This window comes from Emiliania huxleyi (assembly GCF_000372725.1).
Source record: "Emiliania huxleyi CCMP1516 unplaced genomic scaffold EMIHUscaffold_74, whole genome shotgun sequence".
Lineage (NCBI taxonomy): Eukaryota > Haptophyta > Isochrysidales > Noelaerhabdaceae > Emiliania > Emiliania huxleyi.
Genome location: NW_005196456.1, coordinates 361,379 through 386,200, shown reverse-complemented (window position 1 = coordinate 386,200; position 24,822 = coordinate 361,379). Strand labels below are relative to the sequence as shown.

Below are 24,822 nucleotides of genomic sequence, written 5' to 3'. Positions count from 1 at the left end.
GCAGGCGACCTCGCGACTCCACGTCCAGACAGACAGGAGCCGCCACGGCACTGAAAGTGCAAGGCCCAGTGCGCGCGGGTGCGCAGTGTGTGGGTGAGTGTGTGGGTGAGTGTGTGTGTGAGAGAGAGAGAGAGTGTGGTGAGAGTGTGGCGCACCTCGTCCTTGAGTCGGGCGACGTAGGCGGGCTGGTGCGGGTCCTGCAGCTGCAGCGACTTGTAAAACTCGTCGTCGAGCCGCTCGAGGTACGAGAGCACGTTCGACGTCATCTGCGTGACGCCAGAGTCGATGAACTCGTCGTCGTCGTCGCCGGCCTCCGCGGTGGTCATCTGGGTGGTGTCCACCACGGTCGACCCCTCGAGCACCTCGATCTTGAGGTCCGGGTTGTCGACGAGCGTCTGCAGGATGCGGCGGAAGACGTCGAAGATCGCCTGCCGCGCACACACACAGAGAGAGGGAGACGGGGCTCAGCAGACCGACAGGCGCGCCTCGTGTCGCAAGAGAGAAGGGTGCCCGCCTTCCAGACGGGCGTCGGCATGGCGGCGAGCATCGACATGTGCAGGTCGAACTGGAAGGCGATCACGTGCCCGAGCAGCTCCACCAGCTTGGACGGCCGCTTCGTCACGTCGGCGAGCTGAGACAGCACCGAGATGGTCTCCTTGCGGTCCGTCGCCTTGCGGCCGCGCTGCTGCAGGATCTGGTCGAGGCGCTTGTCGATGTCGGCCTCGTTGTAGTCCTTGATCGGCTTGGGCCCCTGCGGCTTTGGCGGCGCCGCAGCCTTGGCGGGCTTCGCCTCTGCCTTTGCCGCCTTGCCGCCCTTCTTCGCCTTTGCGGCGGGCGCGGGCGCGTCCTTCATGAAGGCGGCAGCCTTTCCGCCGGCGGCAGGCGCGGGCTTCTTGAGAAACATGGACTTGCCGGCCGGCGCCTCGTCCTCGCTCTCGCTCTCGCTCTCGCTCTCCTCCTCCTCCTCCTCCTCCGACGCGCCGCCGCCGCCGCCGCCGCCGCTCGCCTTGGCGGCGTCGATCTGCGCCTTGTGCTGCGCGATGACCTTGCGCAGCTTTTGCTTGAGCGAGTTGAGCGCCTTCGCGTTGGAGGGCGACATCTTCTTCTTCGCGTCCTTGTCCTCCAGCGCGCGCGCGTTCGCCTTGTGGTGGCGGACGCGGAGGGGGGTGCGGGCGGGAGGGGGAGGGGGAGGGGGGAGGGGGGAGGGGGGAGGGAAGCGGCGTGGGGCAAAGAGCGAGCAGGAGGGGAAGGAGCGAACGGGAGCAGAGGGCGTCGGTGGCGGCGGCGAGAGAGCGGGAGGGCGGATGCGAGGCCTCTAGCACGGCTCGGGCAGCCATCTGGGCGCGCGGGCGGTGGGCAGGGAGGGGGATCTTCCCGGAACTGTCACCTCCTCGAGGTGCGCGAGTGCCAAAAAGTAAAACGTCGGCGTCCCCTCGCGCTCGACGATGGGCTTCGCCTTTTGGAGGAGCTTGTTGAGCTTGTCGTAGTCCTCCGTCACCGCGATCCAGTCGTTGATCTTGATGTGGTTCTTCATGCTCGCCACCGCCTCCTGCATCTGATCCCACCGCTTGTCGCGGTGCGACCGGACGACGCGCTTCTTGTCGCCGTCCGAATCGGAGTCGTCACCGCCCTTCATGAAGGCGCTCGCCTTGGCGCTCGGGGGAGGCGCGGCGACCTGCGCGCGAAGGACCGGGGGGGAAACGGCGCTGAGCGAGCCTGCTCTTGGGCGCGGCGAGGCGGCGGCAGCGGCGCTTCGACGCCGCCGCTGCCGCCGCACGGCCTGCGGCGGCGCGGACGAGGGCACGACGCGCCTGCTCCTCGACAATCTCATCCTCGGACTCGTCCTCGGAGGACGACGACTCGGAGGACGACCCGCCGAAGAAGCGGCTCGCCATGAAAGCTGCTGCGCGCTCGAGGGTCTGGCAGGCAGCCTCGGGGCCTCGCGCGCAGTGTCTTTCTTCTTGCGCAGTCCGCACGAGTCTGTTGAGAATAGTTGTTTTGTTTAAATTCTTCTTCAGATCACCCCTCGCCGCGTGTTTTCCCCCTCTCCGTGAGCTAAGTGACTCCTCCGTTCTAAACGACGTCTTAACCAGGCTATCTTTCATTTTTTTCATTCGTTGCCACTCAACACGACTCACGAGCCCAAATCACTGTGAGAGTCGTGATTTCTTGTTGGTTAATAAAAATCTCTCTCAACATCACTCATGGTCATGCCTTCCTACAGCTCACTGGGCAAGAACGGGGTGATGTGGGTCGTCCGTCAAAATATCTCCACATCCAACACAATCAGCCCCCCAAGAACCGCGCGCCCGCCGCGTGTCGCCATTGGGTCACACCAGCGAGCACACCAGCAGCACCGCCGCGCCGCACCCCACCCGCGCCACGGAGCGAACGCGGTCGAGCGTCGCCTCCGCCACCAGGCCGCGCGCACTCTTTGCGCCGTCGGCGGCGACCGCGGCGAGCGCCCACGCAATCACAGCCGCAAACACGGGGTCTCGCGTGGTGGCGGTGACGTAGGCTGCGGCGGCTACCGCCGCCACGACGCTCGCGCTCGCCGCGGCCTCTTTGAGCGGGAGGGGCGAGCGCACCCTCGCGAGCCTGCGCGAAGACACGGCAGAGGGTTCGGGCGCGGGGAGTGGGATGCCGCCATTGCGTCTGCAGCGGCGCGGCGGCGGCGGCGGGCCGTGTGCGCGGCTCGGTGAGCTGTGTGCGGGTGGAGGTGAGCTGTGTGCGGGTGTGTTCGGCCGCCCCGCGTGTCTCGCGTCTCGGAGTCGCCGCGTGCCAGTTGTTGAGGTTGACGAGCGAGGCGGCCGAGATCCACCCAAAGTGCAGTGCGATCGGCCACCGCACGAGAGCGTTGGTGAGCGGGCCGCAGGCCTGCGCGGCACAGACAAGGGTCAAGAGGGCCGAGAGGATCGCGGAGGGACTGCCGGCCCGACGGAGCGGAAAGAAAGCAGAGGCGCATCAAGCGGTGCGGCGGCTGCTACACGTGTGTGTCTGCATCTAGATCCGCAGGCCGTCGCGCGCAGTGCGCGGTGCGCCACGGCCAGACAAGCGCCCGTGGTGGCGAGCAGGCCGGCAGGCACCCACAAAAGGCCTGGCCCGCAGACGCTCGGGCGGAAGGCGGCGCACCAAGCCGCCTGCGCGCAGAGGGCCGCAACCCAGCCGGGCGCGACTGCCGCGCCGACCGCCCCCGCGGCAGGCACGTTGGTGAGGTAGAGCATCATCAGCCACTCGCCCGCGAAGATTGGGCCCCAAATGGCAAACGCCCAGCCGCTCGGTGTGAACAGGTTGGCGGTGGCCGCGCATGCCTTCTCCGCGGCCATGGCGCGGCGGCTGTCGTACCGGCCCGGAACCATCACCGCGAGGTTGTTGGCGACCCAGGCCGCGGCCACGGCCACCTGCCATCGCTGCGGTAGCGGAAGCGCTTCGGGCGCCGAGGCTGCCGGAGCGGAGACGTACCCAAGGCTCTGCAGCAGCGACGGTGCCGGCGCGGGGACGGCGGCGGGAAGGGTGACGTAGGCGTAAGCTACTCGCAGAAGCGTTGGCACCACGGCCCAGGCAACCACGTACGCCGCAAACTTGAGGGAGAGCCTCGCCTCGTCGCGCTTTGGCTTACCGCTGCCGGCCGCCCGAGTCGCGCCGCCGCGCAGGCTCCAGAGACGCGCTCCGGCGCTCGACAGCCTCGGTGATGCGTGTTCGTGGCGGTAGGTGAGGGCTGCGGCGGAGCCGAGCGAGGCGAGCGCGAGCAGTCGCACGAACATTTGCGCCTGATGCGTAAAATTCTTTTTAGACGACAGGTACGAGCTTCTAAGATTTTTTTGAGCTAGACTTCGTTGTTAATGGAACAAGCGAAGGCACACACGACATGACGCCAAACACACGATTGCACGCACCGCACCGCACCTTGCACCCGCGCCCGCCGCCCCCCCGACCCTCGCCCCGCTAGATTTTTTTCCTTCCTTCCTTGCGTAACTGCCCAATCCCTTCCTTGCAGGCCCAAACCCCTCATAGAGCACAAGACCCTGGAGGGCTATAGCCAAGGGCATAAGCCCTATAGGGTAGCCCTCCCTAGGGCTATATATAGCCCTTTCTTTGGGCTCTCAGGCCCTGAGGGAGGGTGTAGAGGATGTAGAGTGTAGAGCGCTGTAGAGCTGTAGAGCTGTAGAGCGCTCTGGAGCGCTGTAGAGCTGTAGAGCTCTACATCCGGCGCATGACGATGTGAGCCCGATGTAGAGCGATGTAGAGCGCGATTTTGCTGTAGAGTTTGTTGTAGAGGCTCTACAGCCAAACCGAGCCGCGCTAATGGGGTGTCTCCGAGCTTACTGGAGCTCTGATGGACGGCCCTGACTATCACTGACACACAGATAGTCACTCTGACGGCACACAACACCCTATTAACTGCGTCATGACCAGCCTGCCATGCGTCGCCGGTGCCGCATTCGTCGCTGTGCTTCTTTAGCAGGCGGTGGACTGTCGGCTGCGAGGACGGTCGCATTTGCGCGAGGCGAGGCGATCGTTGTTGAGCGTTGCATGCGCCATGACTCGCGCCAGCGCGTGCGTGCGGGAGCTCCTGGGTTGAGTCCAGGCGAGTTGCGCTGGCCACTATCGCTACGCCGAGCCGAGCTGACGCGCCGAGGCGCCGGCCAGTCGCAGCCGTGAGGCATGCCACAGCAGCAGAGGCACCTGCCACCCATTGGGCGGGCAGACAGAAGGCCAGGGCAGCACTGGCAAGTGCAACGCGCCTCATCGTTGGAGAGCGACCGTGCCTCGTTCGCCGCTTATGATGTAGAGTTTGTTGTAGAGATTTCACGTTGTAGAGCGCCTCTACATCGCTCTACATCGGACTCACATCGTCACGCGCCGGATGTAGAGCTCTACAGCTCTACAGCGCTCTCCAGCTCTACAGCTCTACAGCGCTCTACACCCTCCCTCAGCTCAGGCCCCTTAGAGTCCGAATCTGGCCTCCGTTTCCTTGGCGGACGCTGCGGTGTGGAGCTGCGGGCAGCGTCAGGCGTGGTAGAAGAGATGTAAAGCGGTTCGCTCGAGCTGGTCGGGGCACAGCTCGGGGCACGTTCCTAGAGGGCGCTTTAGATGGAAGATGGAGGGAGCGTGCCCAGGAGAGCTGTGCGATTGTATCAGCGATGTCCAGCGAGCTGCTGTCCGGCTTCGATGCGCCTTCTCCCTCCAACAGAATAGGAACTTTCGTCCTCGCCGATCGCGCCTTGCGTGCACTAACGGAGCGGACGGGGCATCGAACTACTAGCGATCGCGCGCCTAGCAATCCCTGTGGGCGTCCAGGACAGGGAGGAGGAGGCCGCGTCAGGAGGCTGCCGCACAACGCACGCATGCACGCGGCGCAGGTCCTGCACGCGCGCAAGCCAAGAAACCCCTGCACAGCCCTAATGGAGGCCTTGCGAGCGGCGAGAGCACACGGCTGAAGCTTGCTGTGCACATTCGACGCGGCGACCTTCTCGACTATCTAGCAGCACTCCTGTCGGATCAGGAGCGCTCTTGGCAGGCCAAGGCGCGTCTCATACCCAACGACGCCTACGTCGCGCTGATTTCCGACATTGTGAGACGGCTAAGGAAAGCCGAGCCCTCACGAGGTGTCGATCTGGAGCTGCACGCGGAGGGTGGGCGCGAACAGCCCGTCCGGGTGCCGGACGTCGATGGCGACAGAGGTGGACCGACTTTTCTGCGTTTGAGCACGGGGGGATGCGACCTCTGTCCGACTGGGCACCAGAAGTACCATCGCGGCGCTCCGATCCATATGCGCCTCCGACGTCTTTGTCGCCAGACCAAGTGGGTTCTCTCCTCCGCGGCCGCTGGTCTTGTATATTGTGCCGTTTTGGCTCAACTACTCTTGTGTGCCCAAGGCTCACGCGCTGAGACGGGCCGACGAGGCCAGCTTTTTGGTCGGGACAGGCAAAGCAAAGATGTCGTTTGCGCTCTCATCGAGGATCGCGCTCCCCGCTGCCACTGCGCACCTCCTGGCGCCGTGCTCGAGGCGCTGGTACGACGGAACGCATGACCCATGATCGTGGACTAGACCGTATTATCTGTCACACGAATACTGCGGCAAAACCAAACGAAGGACTATAGTTAGACAACATGATTTCAGGGCTCGTGCCACCTGACGCTGACCGGAGAGCAGACGGAGGTCGCAGGCGTCGTACCGAGCGCATAGTCGGAGATAGCCGCGCTATGTAGGTTATCCAACAACGCGAGGAGAGGAACCGACATAGAATAACTCCCACCGTAAGGTGTGGGACGTGACGCGATGGCCGGATCGTTACGTCCGTCCGTGCGCGGAACTCGTGTGCTGTGTCGGACCCTCGCGCCCCCAGGCGCCCGAGTCCCGTTCTCGTCTGCCACTCGTAGTTTGAGATGGCTAACCCAAAGTACACCTCGCGATCGAGTTCACCTCACCAGACGACGGCGTCGTTGTTTGCAAACGCCTTGTATTGGTTGATGAGGCCGTCGCACGCCCAATATGTGCCGGTCGTCTCAATCGCCCGCGAAACGGCGCCTTGAAATGCCGCTTTGGTCTTGACGCAGACGCTGTCTTCGATTTTGAGACGGAGAGGCCCGGCCTCGTACTCCACCTCGGACACCTTTTTGATCGCTTGCTTTGACAGAAGAAGAATGGCGGTAATCTCGGGTGGCGTAATCTTGAAAGATTCTTTGCACGCGTCGTTCTCGGCTTCGACATCAAAGTTGCATACCGAGTCGGGCACCTTCATCGCGACCGCAACATGAACGAGGGCCGGGTCGTCGCAAAGGGCGAGCGAGTCCGCAGCGAGGGCTGCGTGAACAAGCTCGTAAATGACATCCGACATATCGACTACGCTGCCAACAGGCGTTCGAGGCGGAGGATCCTTTTCCTGTAAGACGGCGTGCGAGCGTCAGAGACGCGTAAACGGGATGAGCATGGCGTGGGGCTGGCTTCTGGCGTCGCGGGAGCGCAGTGAGCATGGAGGCGATTCGCGGCTGTGCGCTGGGCCGTCGCTCTGCCCGCGATCCGGGTGTGCGCCAGATTCGTGTCGCTCGCGCCTCGGAGCGAACCGCGCGCGGGGCGTTCGCAGCACACGGCGGGCACACGCACGAGCGCGCTGCAGCGCATGGGATGGGGGGCGAAGCGGCCGGGCACGCTCGCGCAAAGGCCAACACGCGCCGCATCGCGCGGGGCGTGGGGAGAGGCGAGGGAGCACAACCGAGGAACGCTGAAGAATTTTTTTCCTCGTTCGAGTCACCGTTCACAGCCTTCTCGAGGTTCTCGAGGTAGATATCCTTTGGCCGCGTTGGGTAGCGAGGTTCACAGCCTTGTTATTGACAAGAAAATACGTCCTTTCGCGCTATGCGCTGGTCTGTGAGAGGTTGAGGTGCGAGCCCTGGAGGCCCTGGGGATGGGGTGAGACTACCCGCGGGCCTAGAAGGCCTTCACACAAAAACACAACCACGGACCCAAGACGCACAAGCTCAGACAGTCGAGAAAGGGATGGACAGCATCGTTCACACAAACGCACAACCCCGGGCCCCGAAATAGCACCAGTGACAGTCAGACATGCAACACGGGGACCCAGGGAAGGCGAGCAAAAACCTTATCGCGCGCGCTAGCGACGCCGACTCGGAGGCCGCACCGGTCAGGCGCGCAGCCGGAGAGAGAGGGAGGCGCTCAATCACCGTTCACACACAAAAACACAACCCCGGACCCAAGACGCACAGTCACCGTTCACACAAAAACAATGGTTGATGGGATCCCATGCTGCAAGTTGGTCGGCGTGGAGACCGACATTGGCTCTTACACCGGCCTGCTTGACATGGTGGAGAGCCGTTCGTAGACACCCCACGTGTGAGAGCATCAGCGAAGCGCTCCACAACTACGCGGTCAACATCGGGACCTGGAGGGAGCAGGCTGTCTTGGACTTGATGCAGAAGGTGGTGGATCAGATCCCTCCCCCGTCGTCGGCGCCGTCGTCGGCGCCGCCGTCGCAGCTGCCGTCGCAGCCGCCGCCGTCGTCGCCATCGCCGTCGCCACAGTCCAGCTGGTTGGCGTCGGCATTGGCGTCGGCGTCAGCCGCGATCGGCGTCAACGGGCTAGTCAATGGGGGCGGGTAGTGAGCGAGGGAGCGCCGCGCCGGAAGTGTGAGCGAGCGGAGCGTGGTGTAGAGAGCTGTGGTCTGTGTCCAATGCGTACAGTTGCGAAAAGCGTGTCGAATGAGATTGCCTCGCATGATTTCTGTTTAGCACGACTCCTTCTGCGACCGGGGACCGACCGGACCGCGATCCGGCCGCCCCCCCAAAAGGTGTGTCCTTCTTGCACATGCCTGATCATGCCTTCTTCCTTCTTGCAGTCCGCCCATTCCAAACGACTCTAACGAGGCGCGAGTGAAGCCGCTTTCGTCTCCCGCTGACCTATCTGCAAGCCAATGCCGCGTCGCGCATATGGCATCACTTAACGTAAGCTGAACACCGGCAGGAGCTACTGGCAGTACACATTCGGTGTGAAACGAGAGACGAAAGAGAGTGCTCCCAGCCTCTACACAACGAGGCCTTGCTCACCCCAAGTCTAAACAGCACCGTTGCCAATTGGCGCTGATTTCAGCTGCTCTGGCGCGCTCCCGCCCCCGCCACGCCGAGCTCGCACCACATTCCGCCGCACTCAATCTCGCACCGCGCCCCAGAAGAGCAGTAGGGCGACTCGGGACAGCTGCCGCACTTGTCAAAGGAGCAGCACGCGCGCGGCGCCGATGGGCCGGCGGAGGCGCCGCCGCGTGACCGTGGCGAGCGCGCCGCCGCCGCCGCCAGCTGGGGCGTGGCCTCACGGCAAAAGGCGCACCCGGCGCACTTTCGCGAGGCGCAAGCCGCCCCTGGGGCGGTGGCGTGGCAAAAGCCGTTGCAGACGAGCGGCGGGGGAGGCGGCGGCGGCGCCGCGCACTTCTCAAACTCGAGGTCGTCGATCGAAATGTCGGAGAGGTAGCCATCGCCCACGGTCCCGACGAAGCGCAGGCTCGCTCCGCCGGTGCGGCGCATCGGCGGCGTCAGCGGCACGAGGGCCCTCCGCCACGCGTCTGCGGTGGATCCGCCGGCGCTCTGCCCGTCGGCGCGCCAGAGGGTGGCCCACGCCTCGCCTTCCGCCGTCCGAGCCCGCAGCTCGAGCGATCCCATCGACACGCCGAACATGTGAAAGGAGAAGCCCACAGAGGCGACACACTCCAGAGGCAGCGGCCCTCCGAGCCACGCCTCGTCGCCCAGCACGCGGCCGCTCGCCTCGACATAGTAGTAGTGGCCGCCGGCGAAGGCGGGCGCGGGCTGCTCGTGGCGACGCTTGCCCGACCGCTCCTGCCTGGTGGCGGCCGGAGCCGTGTGCGTGTGGTCCCGCGCTGGCCCGGTGAGCGGCCTGCCAGCCTCGAGCGTGCGCGAGGGCGGAGGACCAACCTGCCACGTCCACGGCAGGTCGCTGCCCGGAATGTCGGCGGACCAGCCGTCGGGCAGCGCCTCAAAGTCGTACGCCAAATACGGTGGCGGCGAGGGAGGTGGGCTCGGCGGGTGAGGCGGCGGCGGCGGTCGGGGCGGCAGCGGTGGCGGCGGGGGCGGCGGCGTGCGGAGTCTGAGGAGGTGGGCACGAACCGCGGCGACCTCTCGGTCGTTCATGGTGAGGAGTGGGTCCTCGGCGGCGGCGGCAACCACTGAGAGGGAGAGAGCGCGCAGCAGCATACACACACGTCTATGCACACACACGAGGAGCGCGCCGCGAGTAGGGAGGGGTGGAAGCGCCCGCCGCCGCCGTCGCCGTCTCGATGGAGGCACGCACATAAAATAAACGTGGCCCCTCTGAGACGAGATGGGATTTAGGCATTAGGGACATGTGTCCCCGCCCTGCACGATCTTGGTGTGGGGGATCTTCAATCCGTGGCCCCTAGGCACGCACAGCGATCGTCTGTAGTCTGTTTCACTGTCGTATGAGTGTAAGTACGTTAGCTCGCACCGCCTCATCAGCCCTCTTCATCACTCATACTTGCCCTGGATTCCCGGGCGCGCTGGAGGTGCCGGCGCCGGCGCGCCGGGCGCCGCCGCGCGCCGGCCGGGCACACCGGCGCGGCCGCGCCCCTTTGAGCGTTGGAACCCCCGCGCCCTTGGTGCCTTGAAGCCTTGTGTGCTCTGGGCCGGCGCGGGGCCCCCCGGACGCCGGAGGCACCGTGCGCCGCGCCGCAGTGCGGAAACGGGGCCCCGGCGCTCAGAGTCGCTCAGAGCACCGACTTCCCGAATGGTTACGGTTGGTTAGAGGGCAGATTTAGAGAGATCTCGAGGAGTACACACAGATAGACCCTCCAACCATCAGAAAACTCCGACCTGATCGGTCGTACTGACCGCCGACAGATCACTCCAGACAGCAGACAGGCCGACGTCTGCACGCGGCCGGCCGGGCGAGAGGCTTGACACGATCCGACCCTGCGACCCTGACGCTGCTGCTCTAGCTATCAGCCATGGACTGCTGACTGCTGCCACAATGTGCGACCTGTGCTGGCCCACTTGGCGGCCTTCCCGGTCAGTGGTGAGGCGCAGTTCAGAGCTGTCGATGGCGCGATGCCGCACTGGTCCCACATTGGTGACACGATACCACCAAGTTTGCCGGTCCAAGAGAGAGGCACCGGCGCTGTCCTGAGAAGGTGCATGGTCCCTCTTGACTGCCCATGCGCGCGAGGCTGTGTAGGCATAGCCTCGAGAGTGCCAGCAGCCAATCCGAGGCAGTTTGTGACGCGCATTGCGCCAGAAGCGTGCACGCAGCTGGAATGACACCTTCCTACTGGCCGTACGATCAGGTCGTCACTGAATGCTTGATACTAAGGCCGCGAGCTAGGCAGGTGGTCAATTGTGCAGCATGGCACGGTCAGCAGCGCCGACAGGCTGTCGCAAGGCGTGATAGCATGGCCGCAAGTACGCCGAATTCCCATGAAAACAAGTAAAAAATTGCCAAAAAAGAAAAATCCCGAAAAAATCGGCGCCTGCGGCGGGCCATGGGACCCCATCCCCCCCCCGCATGGACACCCTCTGGGGCCCCCGCGCCGGCCCAGAGCTTGTGTGTAGGCTGTACGTCGCATTACGTGTACTCTCTATGCACATAGTTCGTCTCACAAGGAAGACATGGACTCTGGGGAGGGCACTCAGCAGACGCGCGCGTGGGCTGACTTCCCAGGGGTCCGTCTCCTCCCTGACGTGTGTGTGCGTGTGCTGCATGCCCAGTGGAGGACGCTCGAGGTCAGGGGAACGGTCCGAACGTCGTCTAGGCTCAGGGGCCAAACTTTGGCGTCCACGGCTCGGTCCACTCTCTCCGCGACTTGTCCGTGTGCGGCACCACGTCGAAAAACATGTCGTAAAAGATGTGGCCCGGGGTCTTCGGCGCCGCGGGTTTGGAGCAGCACCAAAGCGTGGTGTACCACATCATCTCCTGCCGCACGCGCGTCGCGTCCGCCGGCGGCAGCGTGGCGTACAGGTCCGGCATCCGCGCGAAGTGCAGCACGCGCGCGGTGGCGGCGGCGAGCGGCGCGAGCGACGCCGCGGAGAGGTCGGCGGGCGGGTCGGGGAAAGCGAGCGACTGGCGGACCGCGTCCGGGGTGCGCGAGTTGTTGAGGAAGGAGAACTCTCGCAGCACGCCTTCGAGGCCGCCGAGCGGGCGGCCTGCCGGGTCCCTCGCGAGCCTCGAGTCGGGCAGCGCGTGCTTCGAGATCCCGTTCTCGAGGTCGAGCACGTGGTCGAGCGGGCAAGGCTCGACAGGCAGCCTCGTGTCCGAGCCGGGGATGGTGCCGTTGTGGGGCGCCCAGAAGCGGTCGAGTCCGCACGTCAGCGGGGGCACGATCAGCAGACGGCCGAGGCGCGCCGCGAGCAGAAAGGCGGCTCGCAGCTGCACCAGCTGGTGGTGGACCACCTCAAAGTGCGCCGCCACGCCCATCACGCCGGCGGGCCGCAGCAGCTCGCGCCGCACCACCGGGACGTACGTGAGGAAGGAGCGGCCGGGGGGGTCGAAGTAGGCGGCGTCGTCCGCCCAGAGCATCGCCTCGCGCAGCCGGTGCGTCTTGCCGACGGCGCCAGAGTACTGGAAGGTCGTGTGGACCGAGTAGGGCACGACACCGCGCCGCTGCGGCATGCGCTGCACGAAATAGGTGTGGCCGCCGCAGAAGGTTGCGACGGGCAGGATGCCGATGGTGACGGTGCCGTTGTAGCCGCGGAAGAGGCGCTTGTCCACCTCGGCCTGCGGGATGGCGTCGGCGCCGCTGGTCTCGAAGCGAAGCCGCCCAATCTTGAAGACGTCCTTGAACAGGTTTTGGTCCCACAGGTCGGGGTGCTCCTCGCACATCCTCTTCCAGTGCGCGATGGCCGGCAGGGCGGAGTGGTGGAGGTAGAAGTAGCCGATGTTCCAGGCGGAGGACGAGGCTCTCTTCGGGAGCTCGAGCGACTCGGCGGCGGCGTCGTCGGTGGCCATCAGGTGGTCGGAGGTGACGAGCACCTGAGCCTCTGGCCGCAGCCTCATCACAAACGGCGTCGGGTCGCGCGTGATGAGCGCGTCTGCGTCGGTGACGATTGGGTCGGCGCCGGCGGAGAGGAGAGAGAGGATGAGCTCGCACTTCCGCAAGCCGAGCTTGCGGAAGTTCTTCGTGCCCCAGCCGTAGTCCGCAGTGGTAAGTCCCGACTCCATGTCGAAGGTCGGCACCTTCTTGCTCGCCAGCAGCTCGAGCGCTTTGCCGTCCATCGCGCCCACGAGGTAGTTGGACAGGCCGAGGCGCACGACGTGCCCCGACCAGGTGAGCCCGTAGTCGCAGCGCTGAAAGTTGACGAATGTGACGAGGATGATGTTGTGCGCGTTGCAGCGCGAGCGGATCAGCTCGCGCGTGAGCCGGTACGCCGCCCTGCCGACGGAGGCGTTGGAGGCGGCCGGAGGATGCGAGGCCGTCTCCGGAGGGTGAGAGGCTACCGCCTGCTGCGGCGGCTGCTGCGCCTGACGCTGCAGCTCCGCCGCCGCAGCCGCCGCCGCCCCCATCTGCGCCACCTCCTTCTCGTCCTTTGCCTCTTGCCGCTTCTTGAGCTTCGCCTGCAGCTCGGCGATCTGCTCGCGCAGCCGCTCGTTCTCGTCGCGGTAGGTGAGGCTCGGCGCCGGTTTCATGCTAATGACCGTGTTGCCCGGCAGCTGCGCGGACGGACGCAAGTACGGTGCGAGCAGATAGAGCGCCATCACGGCGCACACGGCGGCGACGCTCTTGACGCCAAAGCCGCCGCCGCCGCGAGGCCGGCTGGTCGAGCCTCCGACCAGAGGCTGGCTCTCCTCCGACTGTCCCATCTTGCCTGATGGCAGCGCACAGGCGCAGGCAAGCCAACCGCGCACCGCCGACCCTTCGCCACGCCAGCAAAGCTGGCCAGGCAGAAGAGAAAGAAACCCGAGGCACGCTACCCAAGCCGGATTTTTATATAGCAGCTCCTCTCTACCGAGAGCTGTCTTTCTCGCCCGAGGCTCGCCGTGGCCCCACACGGCAGCCTCTGCTCGCGTTTTCGAGCCAGGACCTTCGTCCGGGCCCATGGCCGGCACGCCATCGTCGATTCCACGCGCTCGGCTCCACCGGCTTGCTGTGCGGACGGCTTCTTGTCGCTCTCGTCGAGAGCGTTTTGGCGGCCCGGCGGGTGTGAGAATCTGTGTCGTCTGATGTGTCACTGTGTACGTCACATCGGTCTTGATAACAAGCAAGGGCACTCGAGCGACGCGCCCAAGCCGCAGGCGGCGCAGTGTGGTGGAGGGGAGGAGCGGCGGCCATCGGGGCGGCGGCGAGCACGCAGCGGCGTGGCGGGGGCGGGGGGGCGGGGGCGGGCGACGCGGGCGGCCGCCGCTGCTCCGCGCCGTCGACCCACACCTGCGGAGCAGAGGCAGGCAGCAGGGTCAAGGTGGTCAGCGCGGGCGTCCGGCGGAGAGCTCCGGCTGACGTCTCGTGCGCTGTCTCGCGAGGCAAAAGAGCGGCGCGCAGCCAGGGCGAGTCCGTGTCTGGAGCAGAGAGGCTCGCCGCGCCGCGGGCGGGCACAAGCTGGAGGACAACCTGTGTCTTTGCGAAGCCAAGCGACGAGAGGGAATCGCTGAGGAGATCGAGTCGCAAATTCTGGGAACGATCGTGCCGAGAGTGAACGAGAGAAAGAGAAAAATGAATGGCGCAAAGAGAAAAATGAAAACACCTGCACCCACCGCCCCTGCCACCCTCGGCGTGTGCCTCGGCCGCCCCTGTCAGTGTGCCTGCGGTAGACAGGACAGCAAGTGGGTGGCGAAGGCGTTAGTTTGGGGGGGAACGTCCCGCAAATTCCGACCTCGTGAAAGAATTTCAAACTAGAGGCGGCGCTCCCTCTCTGCCGCCTGCACCGCCTGCACCGCCTCACGCTGCGCCGCAGCGGAGTGCGAGCGACCCCGCTGCTCGACGAGCTCACCCTGCTCACCACCAGTCGTAGCGCCACCACCAGTGCGTGCAGCAGCCCGCGCGCCGCGCTCACCCTCGGCAGCCCGCTGCCCCACCTGGCCACTGGGGTCGCCTGACGGCTCGTGCATCTGTTGCACAAGAGAGAGGGTGAGAGAGCGCCTCGTGAGGGCGCCAGCGAGCGAGACGCACCGAGGTCACAGTCAAGTGGTCGTAGTGCACACTGCCTCGCAGCACGGCGTGGATCGTCTCTCACACCCAGACGTTGACGTTGAACAGGAACATGGTGCCGACGATCTCTGGCCAGCCACCCCAGCGCGATCCCTGTCGCTGAATGTCTGCGTACTTCTCCGCCGTCAGACTCTCACTGAACTCTCGCTGCAGCCATGTCTCGAGAGTTGCGCCATTGTAGCTCCGCTGCCCGTTGAGGTTGACTCGTGCTCTGCGTCGACCGCGCGCGAGCGCAGCTTCGAAATCTTCTTGGTCTCCTCGTCGAGCTTGGCCTCCGCGGAGCGCGCGCGCGCGTTCGCCCGGTTGCGCCAGTTCTTGAGCTGCGTGAGCCGCCCGGCGAGCACGCCCTCCGCGGCTTTAATGGCATGGGCGCGCACGGCAGCAGCGCGCTCCGCCTCTGCAGCGCGGACGCGCTCCAACTTCTTCTTGGTCGCCGCCTGCACCTTCGCGACGGCGGCGGCGCGCTGCGCCGCCGCCGTCCGCAGCTGGTGCGCAAGCTTGTCGCGCTGCGCGCCGACGGCGCGCCGCCTGGCCTGCGAGTCCTCGAGAGCCGCAAGCAGCTCCGGTTTCCTCATCTCCTTGACGGGCGGCGGGCTCGCGGCGGCGGCAGCCTCCATGAGCAGCAGCTCGAGCCGCACGCGGGAGAGCTCGAGCAGCTCGGCGGCGGGCACGGCGAGCAGCACGCTGCGCTTCTGGTAGCGGCCTTTGAGCGCTTTGATGCGGAGGACGCTGTTCTCGTCTCTGACGTTCTTCAAGTACGTCTCCATCTCACGCAGCTGCGGGCACGACGCGCAAAGGCCGAGCTTGTGCACGGCGACGGCGAGCGTGCCCTTGTGCGAGCGGGCCTTGAGCAGCGCCTCGTTGAGCACATCGAGCGGCCGGTCGCTGCCGACGCGCCAGTCGGTAGGCGCCGCCCAGTGCGGCGCGAGCCGGTACACCTCTCTCTGCTCGAGCACACGCGTGCGCCAGCGCACGAGCGGCCGCGGCTCGAGGAAGAGGAGCATTGACAGCGCAGCGATCGCGTGCTCGCCGGCGGAGGGCCGGCACGAGTCGCCCACGGCGAAGAACATGTCTGGCGGCGCGGTCGGCGCCGGTTCGTCGGGCGGCGCCGCGGGCTGCAGCGCGGTGCGAAGAGCGGCGAGGGCGGCGAGGGCCTCATGCCGCTTCTCCGGTGGAGCAGCGTCCAGAGCGCCTGCGCGAGGTATGCAGTGGGCAAGTCAGATATGGCGAGGGTTGCGCGAGGCCATCGTTGCGAGTCCCACGCCTTGAAGCTCAGCAGAAATCAGACATTCAGGGCCTGCGTACGTACGGGGTCGAGAGTGGGCGCGATCAGTGCCTCGGAGCTCTTCGGAGGCGTCTCCCGTGGAATCGGCGGCTCACGCGCGTGTCAGGCCATCGGGCCCGGTCTCTCAGGCCACGCGGAGCCCACGGGGTCCGGCCGCAGGGCCGCGCAGAGCAGCGCAAGTGGCTTTGCACATATTTTGGCCAAGTGTCAGGGATGGTCAACCCAGCGAGAACGGGCGGAGGACGATCGTGTGAACGGAGGACGGCCCGTGTGCGGGCGAGGGGCGGGCGGCGGCGTCGCCCGCGGCCGGGGCGGGGCGGGGCGGGCGCAGGTGAAAGATTGTGCACACCCGTCGGAGCCATTTTCAGCCGTTGGCAATCGCCCAGGCTATCTTCCCTCCATCATCTCCAAACCCAGATTCCATCAACTGGAGACGCCGTCGGTTTTCCTACCAGGGGCTCTAGCCGAAGGGACGGAAGTTTTAGCTATTGATGTCGCCGCCAACTATAGCCTGGATTAGGATTGGCGCGAACTGCCGTCTATAGGAGGCGGACGGATGAGAAAGAAATAGGTCAAGGTATCCCAGAAAGAGAAGCGGGCGCGCAATCCACCTGAATAAAATAAAAACGGGCACCGCCAAAGGAAAGCCCCACGCTCGCACTCTAGCTAGCAGGCGCCGAGGCCGCAGCGCGCGTTGGAGGCGTGGTGTGCCGCCTCCTCCCGCGCGATCTCGCTATCGCTATCCTCCTCCTCACCCTCCTCACTCTCCTCACCCTCCTCCCCACTCTCCTCGCCACTCTCCTCCTCCGCGGCGGCGGTGGTGGTGGAGCGAGGCTGCTGGTGCTGCTCAGCAGAGGGCGCAGCACGCGCAGCGGGCGGGTCGACAAAGGTCGGCTCGGGCATATCCTCCTCGAGCTTGTCCAGCTGCTCAGTGAGACGCTTTGCCTTCGCCACAAGCCGACCGGGCACCTCCTCGCCGAGAGCCTCGTACTCCGCGATGGACTTCTTGGTCTGGCGAAGTGCCTCCTCGTAAACCGTCTCGAGCTGCGATCAGAGCAGGAGGGACGGGGCTGGGATGGGCTGGGGATGTGCGCAACGGTTGGGTGGAAGGGGAGGGAGGCGCACCTCCATCTTTCCCCGATGCGCCTGCATTCTCGCGGACTCGGCAACGAAAAAGTCGAACCGCTGCTCCTGCTCCGTCTTGGCCCTCGCCGTGACCTGCACCGGCGCGACCTGCGCTGGCTCCTTTAGCGCCCGCAGCAGCTCAAGCTGCATGTTTGCGCGCTTGTCGTTTCTCTTCCTGTCTTTGGGGAGAGGGTCCGACGCGCGCCGCTTGCTCGTGCCGTGGTGGCCAGTTCCCGGGGGCATGTCCTGCACAGCGGATTTGAGAAGGTCGTACGAGATGAGGACGCAGTAGAAGTAGAGCAAGGCCGCATCGTCGTGCACAAAGTTGCGGAAGTTGTTCGAGTAGACCTTGGTGCTGTCCTCGGCGAGCTTGTCCGGGTCGGCGCAATCGCCCATGCCTGACGTGCGGAAGTTGTGCAGCGCCTTCATGAGCAAGGTGCGCGCCTCCTTGAACTTGGCCGCGAGCTTCTCCGCATCCATGATCAAGCCGTTGTAGGTCGGGTCGAGCGACGCCTCCTCGAACATGTCGCTGTCGAAAGCGCTGACGTGAAGCACGGGATTGAACTCCGGGCTGTTGAAGGTGAGCGCGATATCCTGAAAGGCCGAGTCCTTGGCAGCACCGTCAATCTCGGCGCGTGTGCGCGGCGCATTGCGCTGCAGGAAGGCGTCCTTGTTGGCGACAATGGAGTGGGCGAGGCGAGTCAGGTGCCTGCCCTTCACCCAGCGCTTGGCAGCCGCCGGCGCTGCCTCGTCCTCGGTGACGGGCGCAGCGTCAGGCGCTGCTGCGGGGGCAGGTGCTGCTACGGCGGCTGGTGCCGGTGCCGGCGCCGCTGCTGCCGCATCTGCTGTAGCCGCCTCGTCGGGGATCGCGTGCGCCATCAGCCATTGGTAGCACTGCGGCTCGGACCAGTAGCTAGGCCTTGCCGTCGCGTCGCGCCGCTTGATCTCTGCGCGCAGCTCTGCCCGGCGAGGCTTCTTCGGTGCGCCAGCGCCCTTGGGCCACATACTCGGGATGGAGTACTGGAGAGAGCCTGGCTGAATCAAGCGCGCCGACGCAAGTCTCGCTGCGTCTAGCTGTTGCCCCTGCGCTGCAGGCTCGCCGCCAGCGGCCCCGTCTACGGCGGCTTCGCCGCCGGCTTCAGGTGCAGTCTCAGGGCCGCCAGCGGCCTGGGCGGCCTGGGCAAGACCCTCGAGGCCTGCGAGGTCGGCATCGAAGATCCCGGCACCGTACATGAGCCGGTGGCGGCGCTTGGACAAATGTGAGACCCAGCGCGACCCTAAGGAAAATTAGGCGCGGAGCACCGGCAACGCAGTGGCAAGCAAACCGTTAAATTTGCCGGGAGGTCTGATATTTGGGTCTCGGATTTCAAGATTAGAGACCCCCGGAGAGCTAACGAAGTGGCAAAAACAGGCTCTAAGAGTCTTGTTGTTTATGTTAGACGCTTTGGTACCTGTGTCGAACCTTTGTGCTGTGCGAGAGACGTCTTTGAATTCTTTTTCCTATCCAGGGCCGGGGAGCTAAGAAGCCAACCTTGTCTATTCTTTTTCATCATGGCGGACGGAGCTCACAGCTGACGCGCTGAACACGAGTGTGTGTGTATATGCTCTCCGCCGCCGCCGCCGGCATCGCCGCCTGGACGCTCGACGCCGGCGCGCGGCTCGCGGTCTCTGCGCCGGCTCGCCGCCACGGCGCTCAGTCCGCTCCCGCCTCCATCCTCGACCTCCCGAGCGCTGAGGCGTGGTGCACCGCCCGCGGCGTCCAGCCGGCGCACCTCTCCACCGTCTACCGGCACCTCTTTCGCCGCGAGGGCGCGCTCCACGCCGCGCCGCTGCACGCGGCCGGACTTCCAAAGGAGGCCGCGGCGGGGCTGTGCGAGGCCTTCGTCGGCGTGACCAGCAGAGTGGTCGAGACGGTGCACAGCGTCGGAGGGCTGAAGCTCGTGGTAGAGCTCGCGTCTGGGCGGCGCGTCGAGACGGTGTTGATCCTGCATGACCACGTCTCGTCGGGCAAGCAGCGCTGCACGGTCTGTGTCAGCTCGCAGGTCGGATGCAGTCGGGGCTGCACGTTTTGCGCGACGGGGACGATGACGCGGGCGGCGCAACTTTCGAGCGCTGAGATCCTGGAGCAGGTCTGGCACGCGCGGCAAGCCCTCAAGGAGGCGGGCTCGGCCGTCGCGATCCGAAACGTCGTCTTTATGGGGATGGGCGAGCCGCTCGACAACCTGGACGAGGTGCTGGCCGGTGTCCCACCTACTGGTGAAATCATCAGTCATTGATCATGGTCCATGAGTGTAGGTGCTGCACGCGCTGCGAGGACTGACGCGCCAGGCACTCTTCGACCTCGCAGCCAAACACCTCACGGTCTCCACCGTCGGCGCCTCGGCCGCTCAGATCCGCAGCCTCGCCGACGCCGCACCGCGGGTGAAGATCGCCCTCTCGCACCTCGGCTGCACCTCGGCTGCACCTCGGCTGCACCTCGGCTGCACCTCGGCTGCACCTCGGCCGCACCTCCTCGGCTGCACCTCGGCTGCACCTCGGCTGCACCTCGGCTGCACCTCGGCTGCACCTCGGCTGCACCTCGGCTGCACCTCGGCTGCACCTCGGCTGCACCTCGGCTGCACCTCGGCTGCACCTCGGCTGCACCTCGGCTGCACCTCGGCTGCACCTCGGCTGCACCTCGGCTGCACCTCGGCTGCATCTCGGCTGCATCTCGGCTGCACCTCGGCTGCACCTCGGCTGCACCTCGGCTGCACCTCGGCTAGGTGAAGCTCGCCCTCTCGCTGCACGGAGCCTCGCAGGAGGTGCGGCAGGCGCTGATCCCGAGCGCCGCGCCCTTTGCCGAACTGGACGAGGCGCTCGACTACCACATTGCAACCCTTCACATGCACATGAGTAATGTGATGTCATACTGATACTAACTGGCCATCAATGTATAATCTTGACGTCTGAACTGGACGAGGCGCTCGACTACCACGCGCGCACGACCGGCCAAGGCCTGTGCGTCGAGTACCTCCTCATCGACGGCGTCAACGACGCCCCCGCGCACGCCCATGACCTCGTCGGCTGGTGCGCTGAGCGAGAGCGGGCGGGCGGCGCGGCGGCGTTTGTGAACCTGATCCCGTACAACCCGACCTCCGCCGGCGAGCTGCGAGGGTACGCGACGCCGCCCGAGGAGAAGGTGGCCGCCTTCCACGCGCAGCTGCGGGCGTCGGGGCTCAGTGCGCTGGTCCGTTGGACGAGCGCGAGCGGGAGGGACGCCAACGGCGCGTGCGGACAGTTGGTGGTAGAGGCTCCGCCGCCTCCGCCGCCTTCGCCTCGGCCGGAGGCGGAGGGGAGGGAAGAGACGGAGGGGGAGGACAGCTGGGTGGGGCGGAGGGTGGCGGCGGAGGGGCGCAGCTTTGCCCGCCGGCGCGAAGGGGCGAGGGAGGCGAGGGTGCGCGGGTGGGCGGAAGAGGCGGCAAAACGACGCAGCGCAGAGTGGGCCGCTTCAGACCCCCGGCCCCCGCCCTCGTCCTCACCGCCGCCGCCGCGGCCGCGTGGCGGGGCAGAGAGGAGGAGTGGGCGGCTGGAGATGAGACTCGGCGAGGCTGGCGAGGCTGGCGAGGCTGGCGAGGCGGCGGCGGCGGTTGGTGCGGCGGGCGAGGGTGCCGGCGTGGCTGGAGAGGCGGCGGAGGGGCCGCTTCAGCTGCTGGTGCGCCCGACGTGGTGTGATTGTTGAGCTCTGAGGGATGAGTGGTGAAGGGTCGAGTCCTAGATGCGCCCCGCCCTAGGTGAGCCCCCCCGAGGTGCTGCGCGCTGCGTTCGGCTGGCGGAAGCTAAGCCACGCCGCGTCGGACAAGGGGGACGGGGTGTGGTCGCTGCTCCGCAAGGGGGTCGACCCGAGGTCCGAGGGCGAGCTGACAGAGTGGAGCCCGAACCTGTACTCGCCGAGCTTGCGGCGGCGCCTCGAAGCCGACTGCGGCCCAGTGTGCGCGGGGGCGGTGAGCGACAGCTCCATCGCTTCGGATGGGACGCAGAAGCTGCTGCTGAGGCTCGAGGACGGGCTCGCCGTCGAGTGCGTCCTGATCCCGATGGTCGGGGGCAAGACGACGTCGCTCTGCATCTCGTCGCAGGTCGGCTGCTCGCGCGGCTGCACCTTCTGCTCGACGGGCACGATGGGCCTGCTGCGCAACTTGCGCGCAGAGGAGATCCTGGCGCAGGTCTGGCTCGCGCTGCGCACGATTCGGCAGCGTCGCTTGCCGCCGCTCGTCAACGTCGTCTTTATGGGGATGGGCGAGCCGCTCAACAACCTGGACGAGGTGCGCCGGGCGGTCGAGCTGCTGGTGCACCCAAAGGCGTTTGCTCTCTCCGCCCGCTGCGTGTGCGTCTCGACGGTGGGCCCGTCGCCGGCGCACATTCGGCGCGCTGCGGAGGCGCTGCCCTGCCGGCTTGCCTGGTCTGTGCACGCGGCGGACGACGCGCTGCGCAAGACGCTGGTGCCGACGACACGCCACTCGATGGGCGAGCTGCGCGACGCCTTCCTCGCATCGCTCGCCACCAAGCCCGCGAGGCTGCGCGGGCTGGTCGTCGAGCTCGCGCTGCTCGAAGGCGTCAACGACTCGCCGGCGCACGCGGAGCAGAGAAGAGACCAGACACTAGACGGGAGGAGCGCGCGAAGCAAATCTCGCACTCGCAGGCGCACGCGGAGCAGCTGGCCGCGCTGTTGCACCCTTTTGGGCGGGGCATGGTGCTGGCGAATCTGATCCCGTACAACTACAACGGCCTCGTGCACCGGACGGGACGAATGCTTCGTGTCTAAGTATTAAAGTTGTTTCTCCACAATGAATAGGCCTCGGGCTGCCGGACGGGACGCTCTTCCGCCAGCCGTCCGCACAGGCTGTCCACGCGTTCCAACAACGCCTCTGGGAGCACAAGCTGCTCTGCACGATCCGCGAGACCCGCGGCGACGACGAGCGGTCGGCGTGCGGCCAGCTGGCCACCAAGGCCGGGCAGTCGAAAGTCGTGCCGACCGACCAAGGCCGCATGAAGAGAGCCTCGAGACACGAGAGCTGAAGTGTGAAGCACGGGGCAATGTGTGCTAGAATGTTACAACATCACCCCGCGTACGTACAAATATCTAATATGTCTCACAAGAGAGATCTACCAATTCGTTGGAGAGCAGGGGTTGCGGCGCACCCCACATACTACACCGGTGTTGTGAGGTGGCACGTCTGGCGAGCGGGGAGAGGGGCAAAACAACGAAAAGAATGGAGAACGCGGATGTGTCATGCGACGAGTCATTCAGATCTGGCTCACCCCGCCAGGGCGGTACCTAGTCGACGCCCCTTGGCGGCCCGCCCTCAGAGATTGAGCGGGTAGCCCGCCCTCAGCGACTGCGGCTCCGCACCCTCCGCGCTCGCGCCGGGGCCGCGCAGAGACTTGGTCAGGCTGCCGACGGCGAGCAGCTTGCCGCGGCCTCGGCCACCCTTGGGGACGGCGTGCGCACGCACCTGAGAGTTGAGGCGAGGCGAGGCGAGGTGGAGTGGAGGTGAAGTGCAGGTGAAGTGCACTTCTCACACGCTGTAGGAGGGGCCGGTTTGTCCCTCGCGTCTCAACGCCACTGTCCAGCAGCATCTCAAGTGCAGGGCCCGGCGCACACACTTTCACCACCGCCGCGCAGCCTCGTGCAGACTCGTGCAGACTCGTGCAATCTCGCGCGATCTCGCACCTCCACCGTCGCCAGCCGGCCGCCGCGCTTGAGGACGGATGCCTCCCACACCACCTCGTCGCCTGTGGACGAGCGGAAGAGTTGATTCGTGCTCTTGGATGGACGCCCCACCACAACCGCCTCGTCGCCCTTCTTCGCCGGAGAGAGGTACTGCACGTCGAGCGACACGGCGACGCCGCACTCGCCCCCCTCGCCTGCTCATTACTTGACTCGTTGATGATTTGGTTCCGTGATGCGACGCCGCACTCGCCCCCCTCGCCGAGGGCGATCGCGGCCGTCCCGAGCGAGTCGATCACCTGCAAACGCAATCTCGGGTGATCTCGGCCGATCTCGGGTGATCTGCGTCGTCCCGAGCGAGTCGATCACCGACGCGGTGCAGCCGCCGTGCAGCGCGCCGTAGCCGTTCACGTGCGCAGGACCAACCTTGAAGCGCCAGCGGGCGGGGGACGCCACGCCGCCGCCGCCTGCCGCTGCCCCTTCTCCCGCAAAGCAGAGCGCGTCCTGCAGCGGCGACGACAACAACAATAATAATAGCAAGAATGATGATGATACGCATTCTTATCGACAACATCATCTGTTGTTGTAATTGTCATCGCTGCGACCTGCAGTGGCGCGTCCCAGCCGAGCAGGTCGTGCCCGATCTCGCCGAAGCGGCCAAAGTACTCCGTCTTGCCCTTCTCGTCGCGCGGCTCGGGCTCCGCCGCCGCCGCCGCGGCCTTGGCGGCGGCGCGTTGCCTCACCGGCGCCAAGTGCGCCAGCAGCCGCGCCGCAAGGGCGGGCCGCAGCGAGAGCAGAGGAGAGAGCGGCAGCGGAGGCACAACGTGCTTCACGTGCCAGCCGCGCGCCTGTCAATGAAGAGTGAGCCCTCCACAACGAATGAGGTACCGCGTGCTTCACGTGCCAGCCGCGCGCCATCAGGGCGCCGTCCGAGCCGCGGAAGAGCCTGCACTCGGTGTAGGCGAGCGTCGCGCCGAGCTTGAGCACGGTCGCCTGCAAAGTCCAACGTGAGGGAAGAATGATCCGCTAGTCGTGAATAATTACTCAGAAGCTCCGGTGCGGGGCGCGCAAGCCTCGATCCGGATTTTCTCGCCTGGTCCGCAGCCCGCGAGATAGCTGACGCCGAGCGAGGTGGAGACGCCGGGGAAGCCGCCGGCGGAGACGATCGCGAGGGTGGTGGACACGTCGACGGCCGAGGCGATGGCGCCGCCGTGCATCGACCGCAGGAAGTTGTGCAGCGCGGGCTCAAGCGTGAGCGAGAGCACAACCTTGCCGTCGTCGGGCGAGCCCTCAGCCTCGAGGAAGGCGGCCAGGTCGTACGGTGTCTTGCCGCCGCGCAACAGCGAGAGCAGCGCCCTGACCCGCTGCAGGCGGTGAGCAGAGGCCAGCTTGCGAGGCCTCCCCGGGAAGAGGCCTTTGGCGATGAGCGCTAGTGCCGCGGAACCGATCGCGGCGGCGATTGCGATTCGCGTCGAGACGGCTGCGAGCGCCGCCGAAACGACGCCGGCTCCGAGGAGGAGGTACATGGGACTGAGCAAAACTGCGAGATTTTCGGAAAAAGAAATTCGATCGAAAGAAAGAAATGCTGACTTGACCCGAGTGGCATGTGTGGGCGAAGAAGAATTCCGCGGCCCACACACGAAAAAAGAATTAAATTAAATACGCGCCGGGGGGAGGATTAGGCTTCTCTGGGGCTGCGGCATTAGCATGGAGGGCTCCTCCAGTACAAATCGATCGAGCTCGTGGGACGAGGAGAAAGGGAAAGGAAATCGACACACGGCTGGCGCTCCGGGGAAGTGAGTGTCGCTGTATGAAGGGGGACACGTCAGCACTGCGCACTTCCATCTACTTCAACATCGTCTTCGTCGGTCTGGACCCACATGGAGAGAGAGATTTTTAGCAATACCAAACAACACATGGACCGCTCGCAGCGCAAAGTCACCTGTCAGTCTGCATGGAGCGCGAGGTGCGCAAAGTCGCCCTCGATGAGAAGGGTGGTACACCGCGTACGTGGCTAGCCCAGTAGGTGC

At 65.8% G+C, this 24,822-nt stretch overlaps 6 protein-coding genes across 6 annotated transcripts in view; 2 read left to right on the top strand and 4 right to left on the bottom strand.

Moving 5' to 3' along the window:
- The window catches only part of EMIHUDRAFT_465598 (hypothetical protein), a gene marked incomplete at both ends in the record, with an annotated part of 8,129 nt that extends 4,365 nt beyond the window's left edge, over positions 1-3,764 (bottom strand). The window contains 5 exons of the mRNA XM_005760782.1: positions 156-428; positions 515-1,141; positions 1,388-1,675; positions 2,349-2,598; positions 3,133-3,764. Coding sequence (XP_005760839.1) covers positions 156-428; positions 515-1,141; positions 1,388-1,675; positions 2,349-2,598; positions 3,133-3,764 — 2,070 coding nt within the window. The remainder of the gene's footprint in view (positions 1-155; positions 429-514; positions 1,142-1,387; positions 1,676-2,348; positions 2,599-3,132) is intronic.
- A 5,060-nt stretch (positions 3,765-8,824) lies between these two features.
- EMIHUDRAFT_217567 (hypothetical protein) lies at positions 8,825-9,720 on the bottom strand (the record flags this gene model as incomplete). Its single annotated transcript, XM_005760781.1, has 3 exons — positions 8,825-8,873; positions 8,951-9,501; positions 9,634-9,720. 3 exons carry the CDS (start codon positions 9,718-9,720, stop codon positions 8,825-8,827), a joined length of 687 nt encoding a protein of 228 aa, XP_005760838.1.
- Positions 9,721-11,112: 1,392 nt separating this feature from the next.
- On the bottom strand, positions 11,113-18,321 carry EMIHUDRAFT_465597 (hypothetical protein; the record flags this gene model as incomplete). Its single annotated transcript, XM_005760780.1, has 6 exons — positions 11,113-13,341; positions 14,225-14,272; positions 14,524-14,578; positions 14,900-15,870; positions 16,719-17,007; positions 17,089-18,321. The coding sequence occupies 6 exons, from the start codon at positions 18,319-18,321 to the stop codon at positions 11,294-11,296; spliced, it is 4,644 nt and encodes a 1,547-aa protein (XP_005760837.1). The 3' UTR covers positions 11,113-11,293.
- A 368-nt stretch (positions 18,322-18,689) lies between these two features.
- On the top strand, positions 18,690-20,000 carry EMIHUDRAFT_217563 (hypothetical protein; the record flags this gene model as incomplete). The annotated part of the gene is made up of 2 exons (XM_005760779.1): positions 18,690-19,319; positions 19,887-20,000. 2 exons carry the CDS (start codon positions 18,690-18,692, stop codon positions 19,998-20,000), a joined length of 744 nt encoding a protein of 247 aa, XP_005760836.1.
- A 659-nt stretch (positions 20,001-20,659) lies between these two features.
- On the top strand, positions 20,660-22,140 carry EMIHUDRAFT_217562 (hypothetical protein; the record flags this gene model as incomplete). The annotated part of the gene is made up of 4 exons (XM_005760778.1): positions 20,660-20,779; positions 20,859-21,677; positions 21,764-21,853; positions 21,964-22,140. The coding sequence occupies 4 exons, from the start codon at positions 20,660-20,662 to the stop codon at positions 22,138-22,140; spliced, it is 1,206 nt and encodes a 401-aa protein (XP_005760835.1).
- Positions 22,141-22,427: 287 nt separating this feature from the next.
- On the bottom strand, positions 22,428-24,318 carry EMIHUDRAFT_217561 (hypothetical protein; the record flags this gene model as incomplete). The annotated part of the gene is made up of 8 exons (XM_005760777.1): positions 22,428-22,553; positions 22,796-22,857; positions 22,977-23,091; positions 23,162-23,296; positions 23,365-23,457; positions 23,536-23,640; positions 23,681-23,785; positions 23,914-24,318. The coding sequence occupies 8 exons, from the start codon at positions 24,316-24,318 to the stop codon at positions 22,428-22,430; spliced, it is 1,146 nt and encodes a 381-aa protein (XP_005760834.1).
- Between the last annotated feature and the right edge of the window lie 504 nt (positions 24,319-24,822).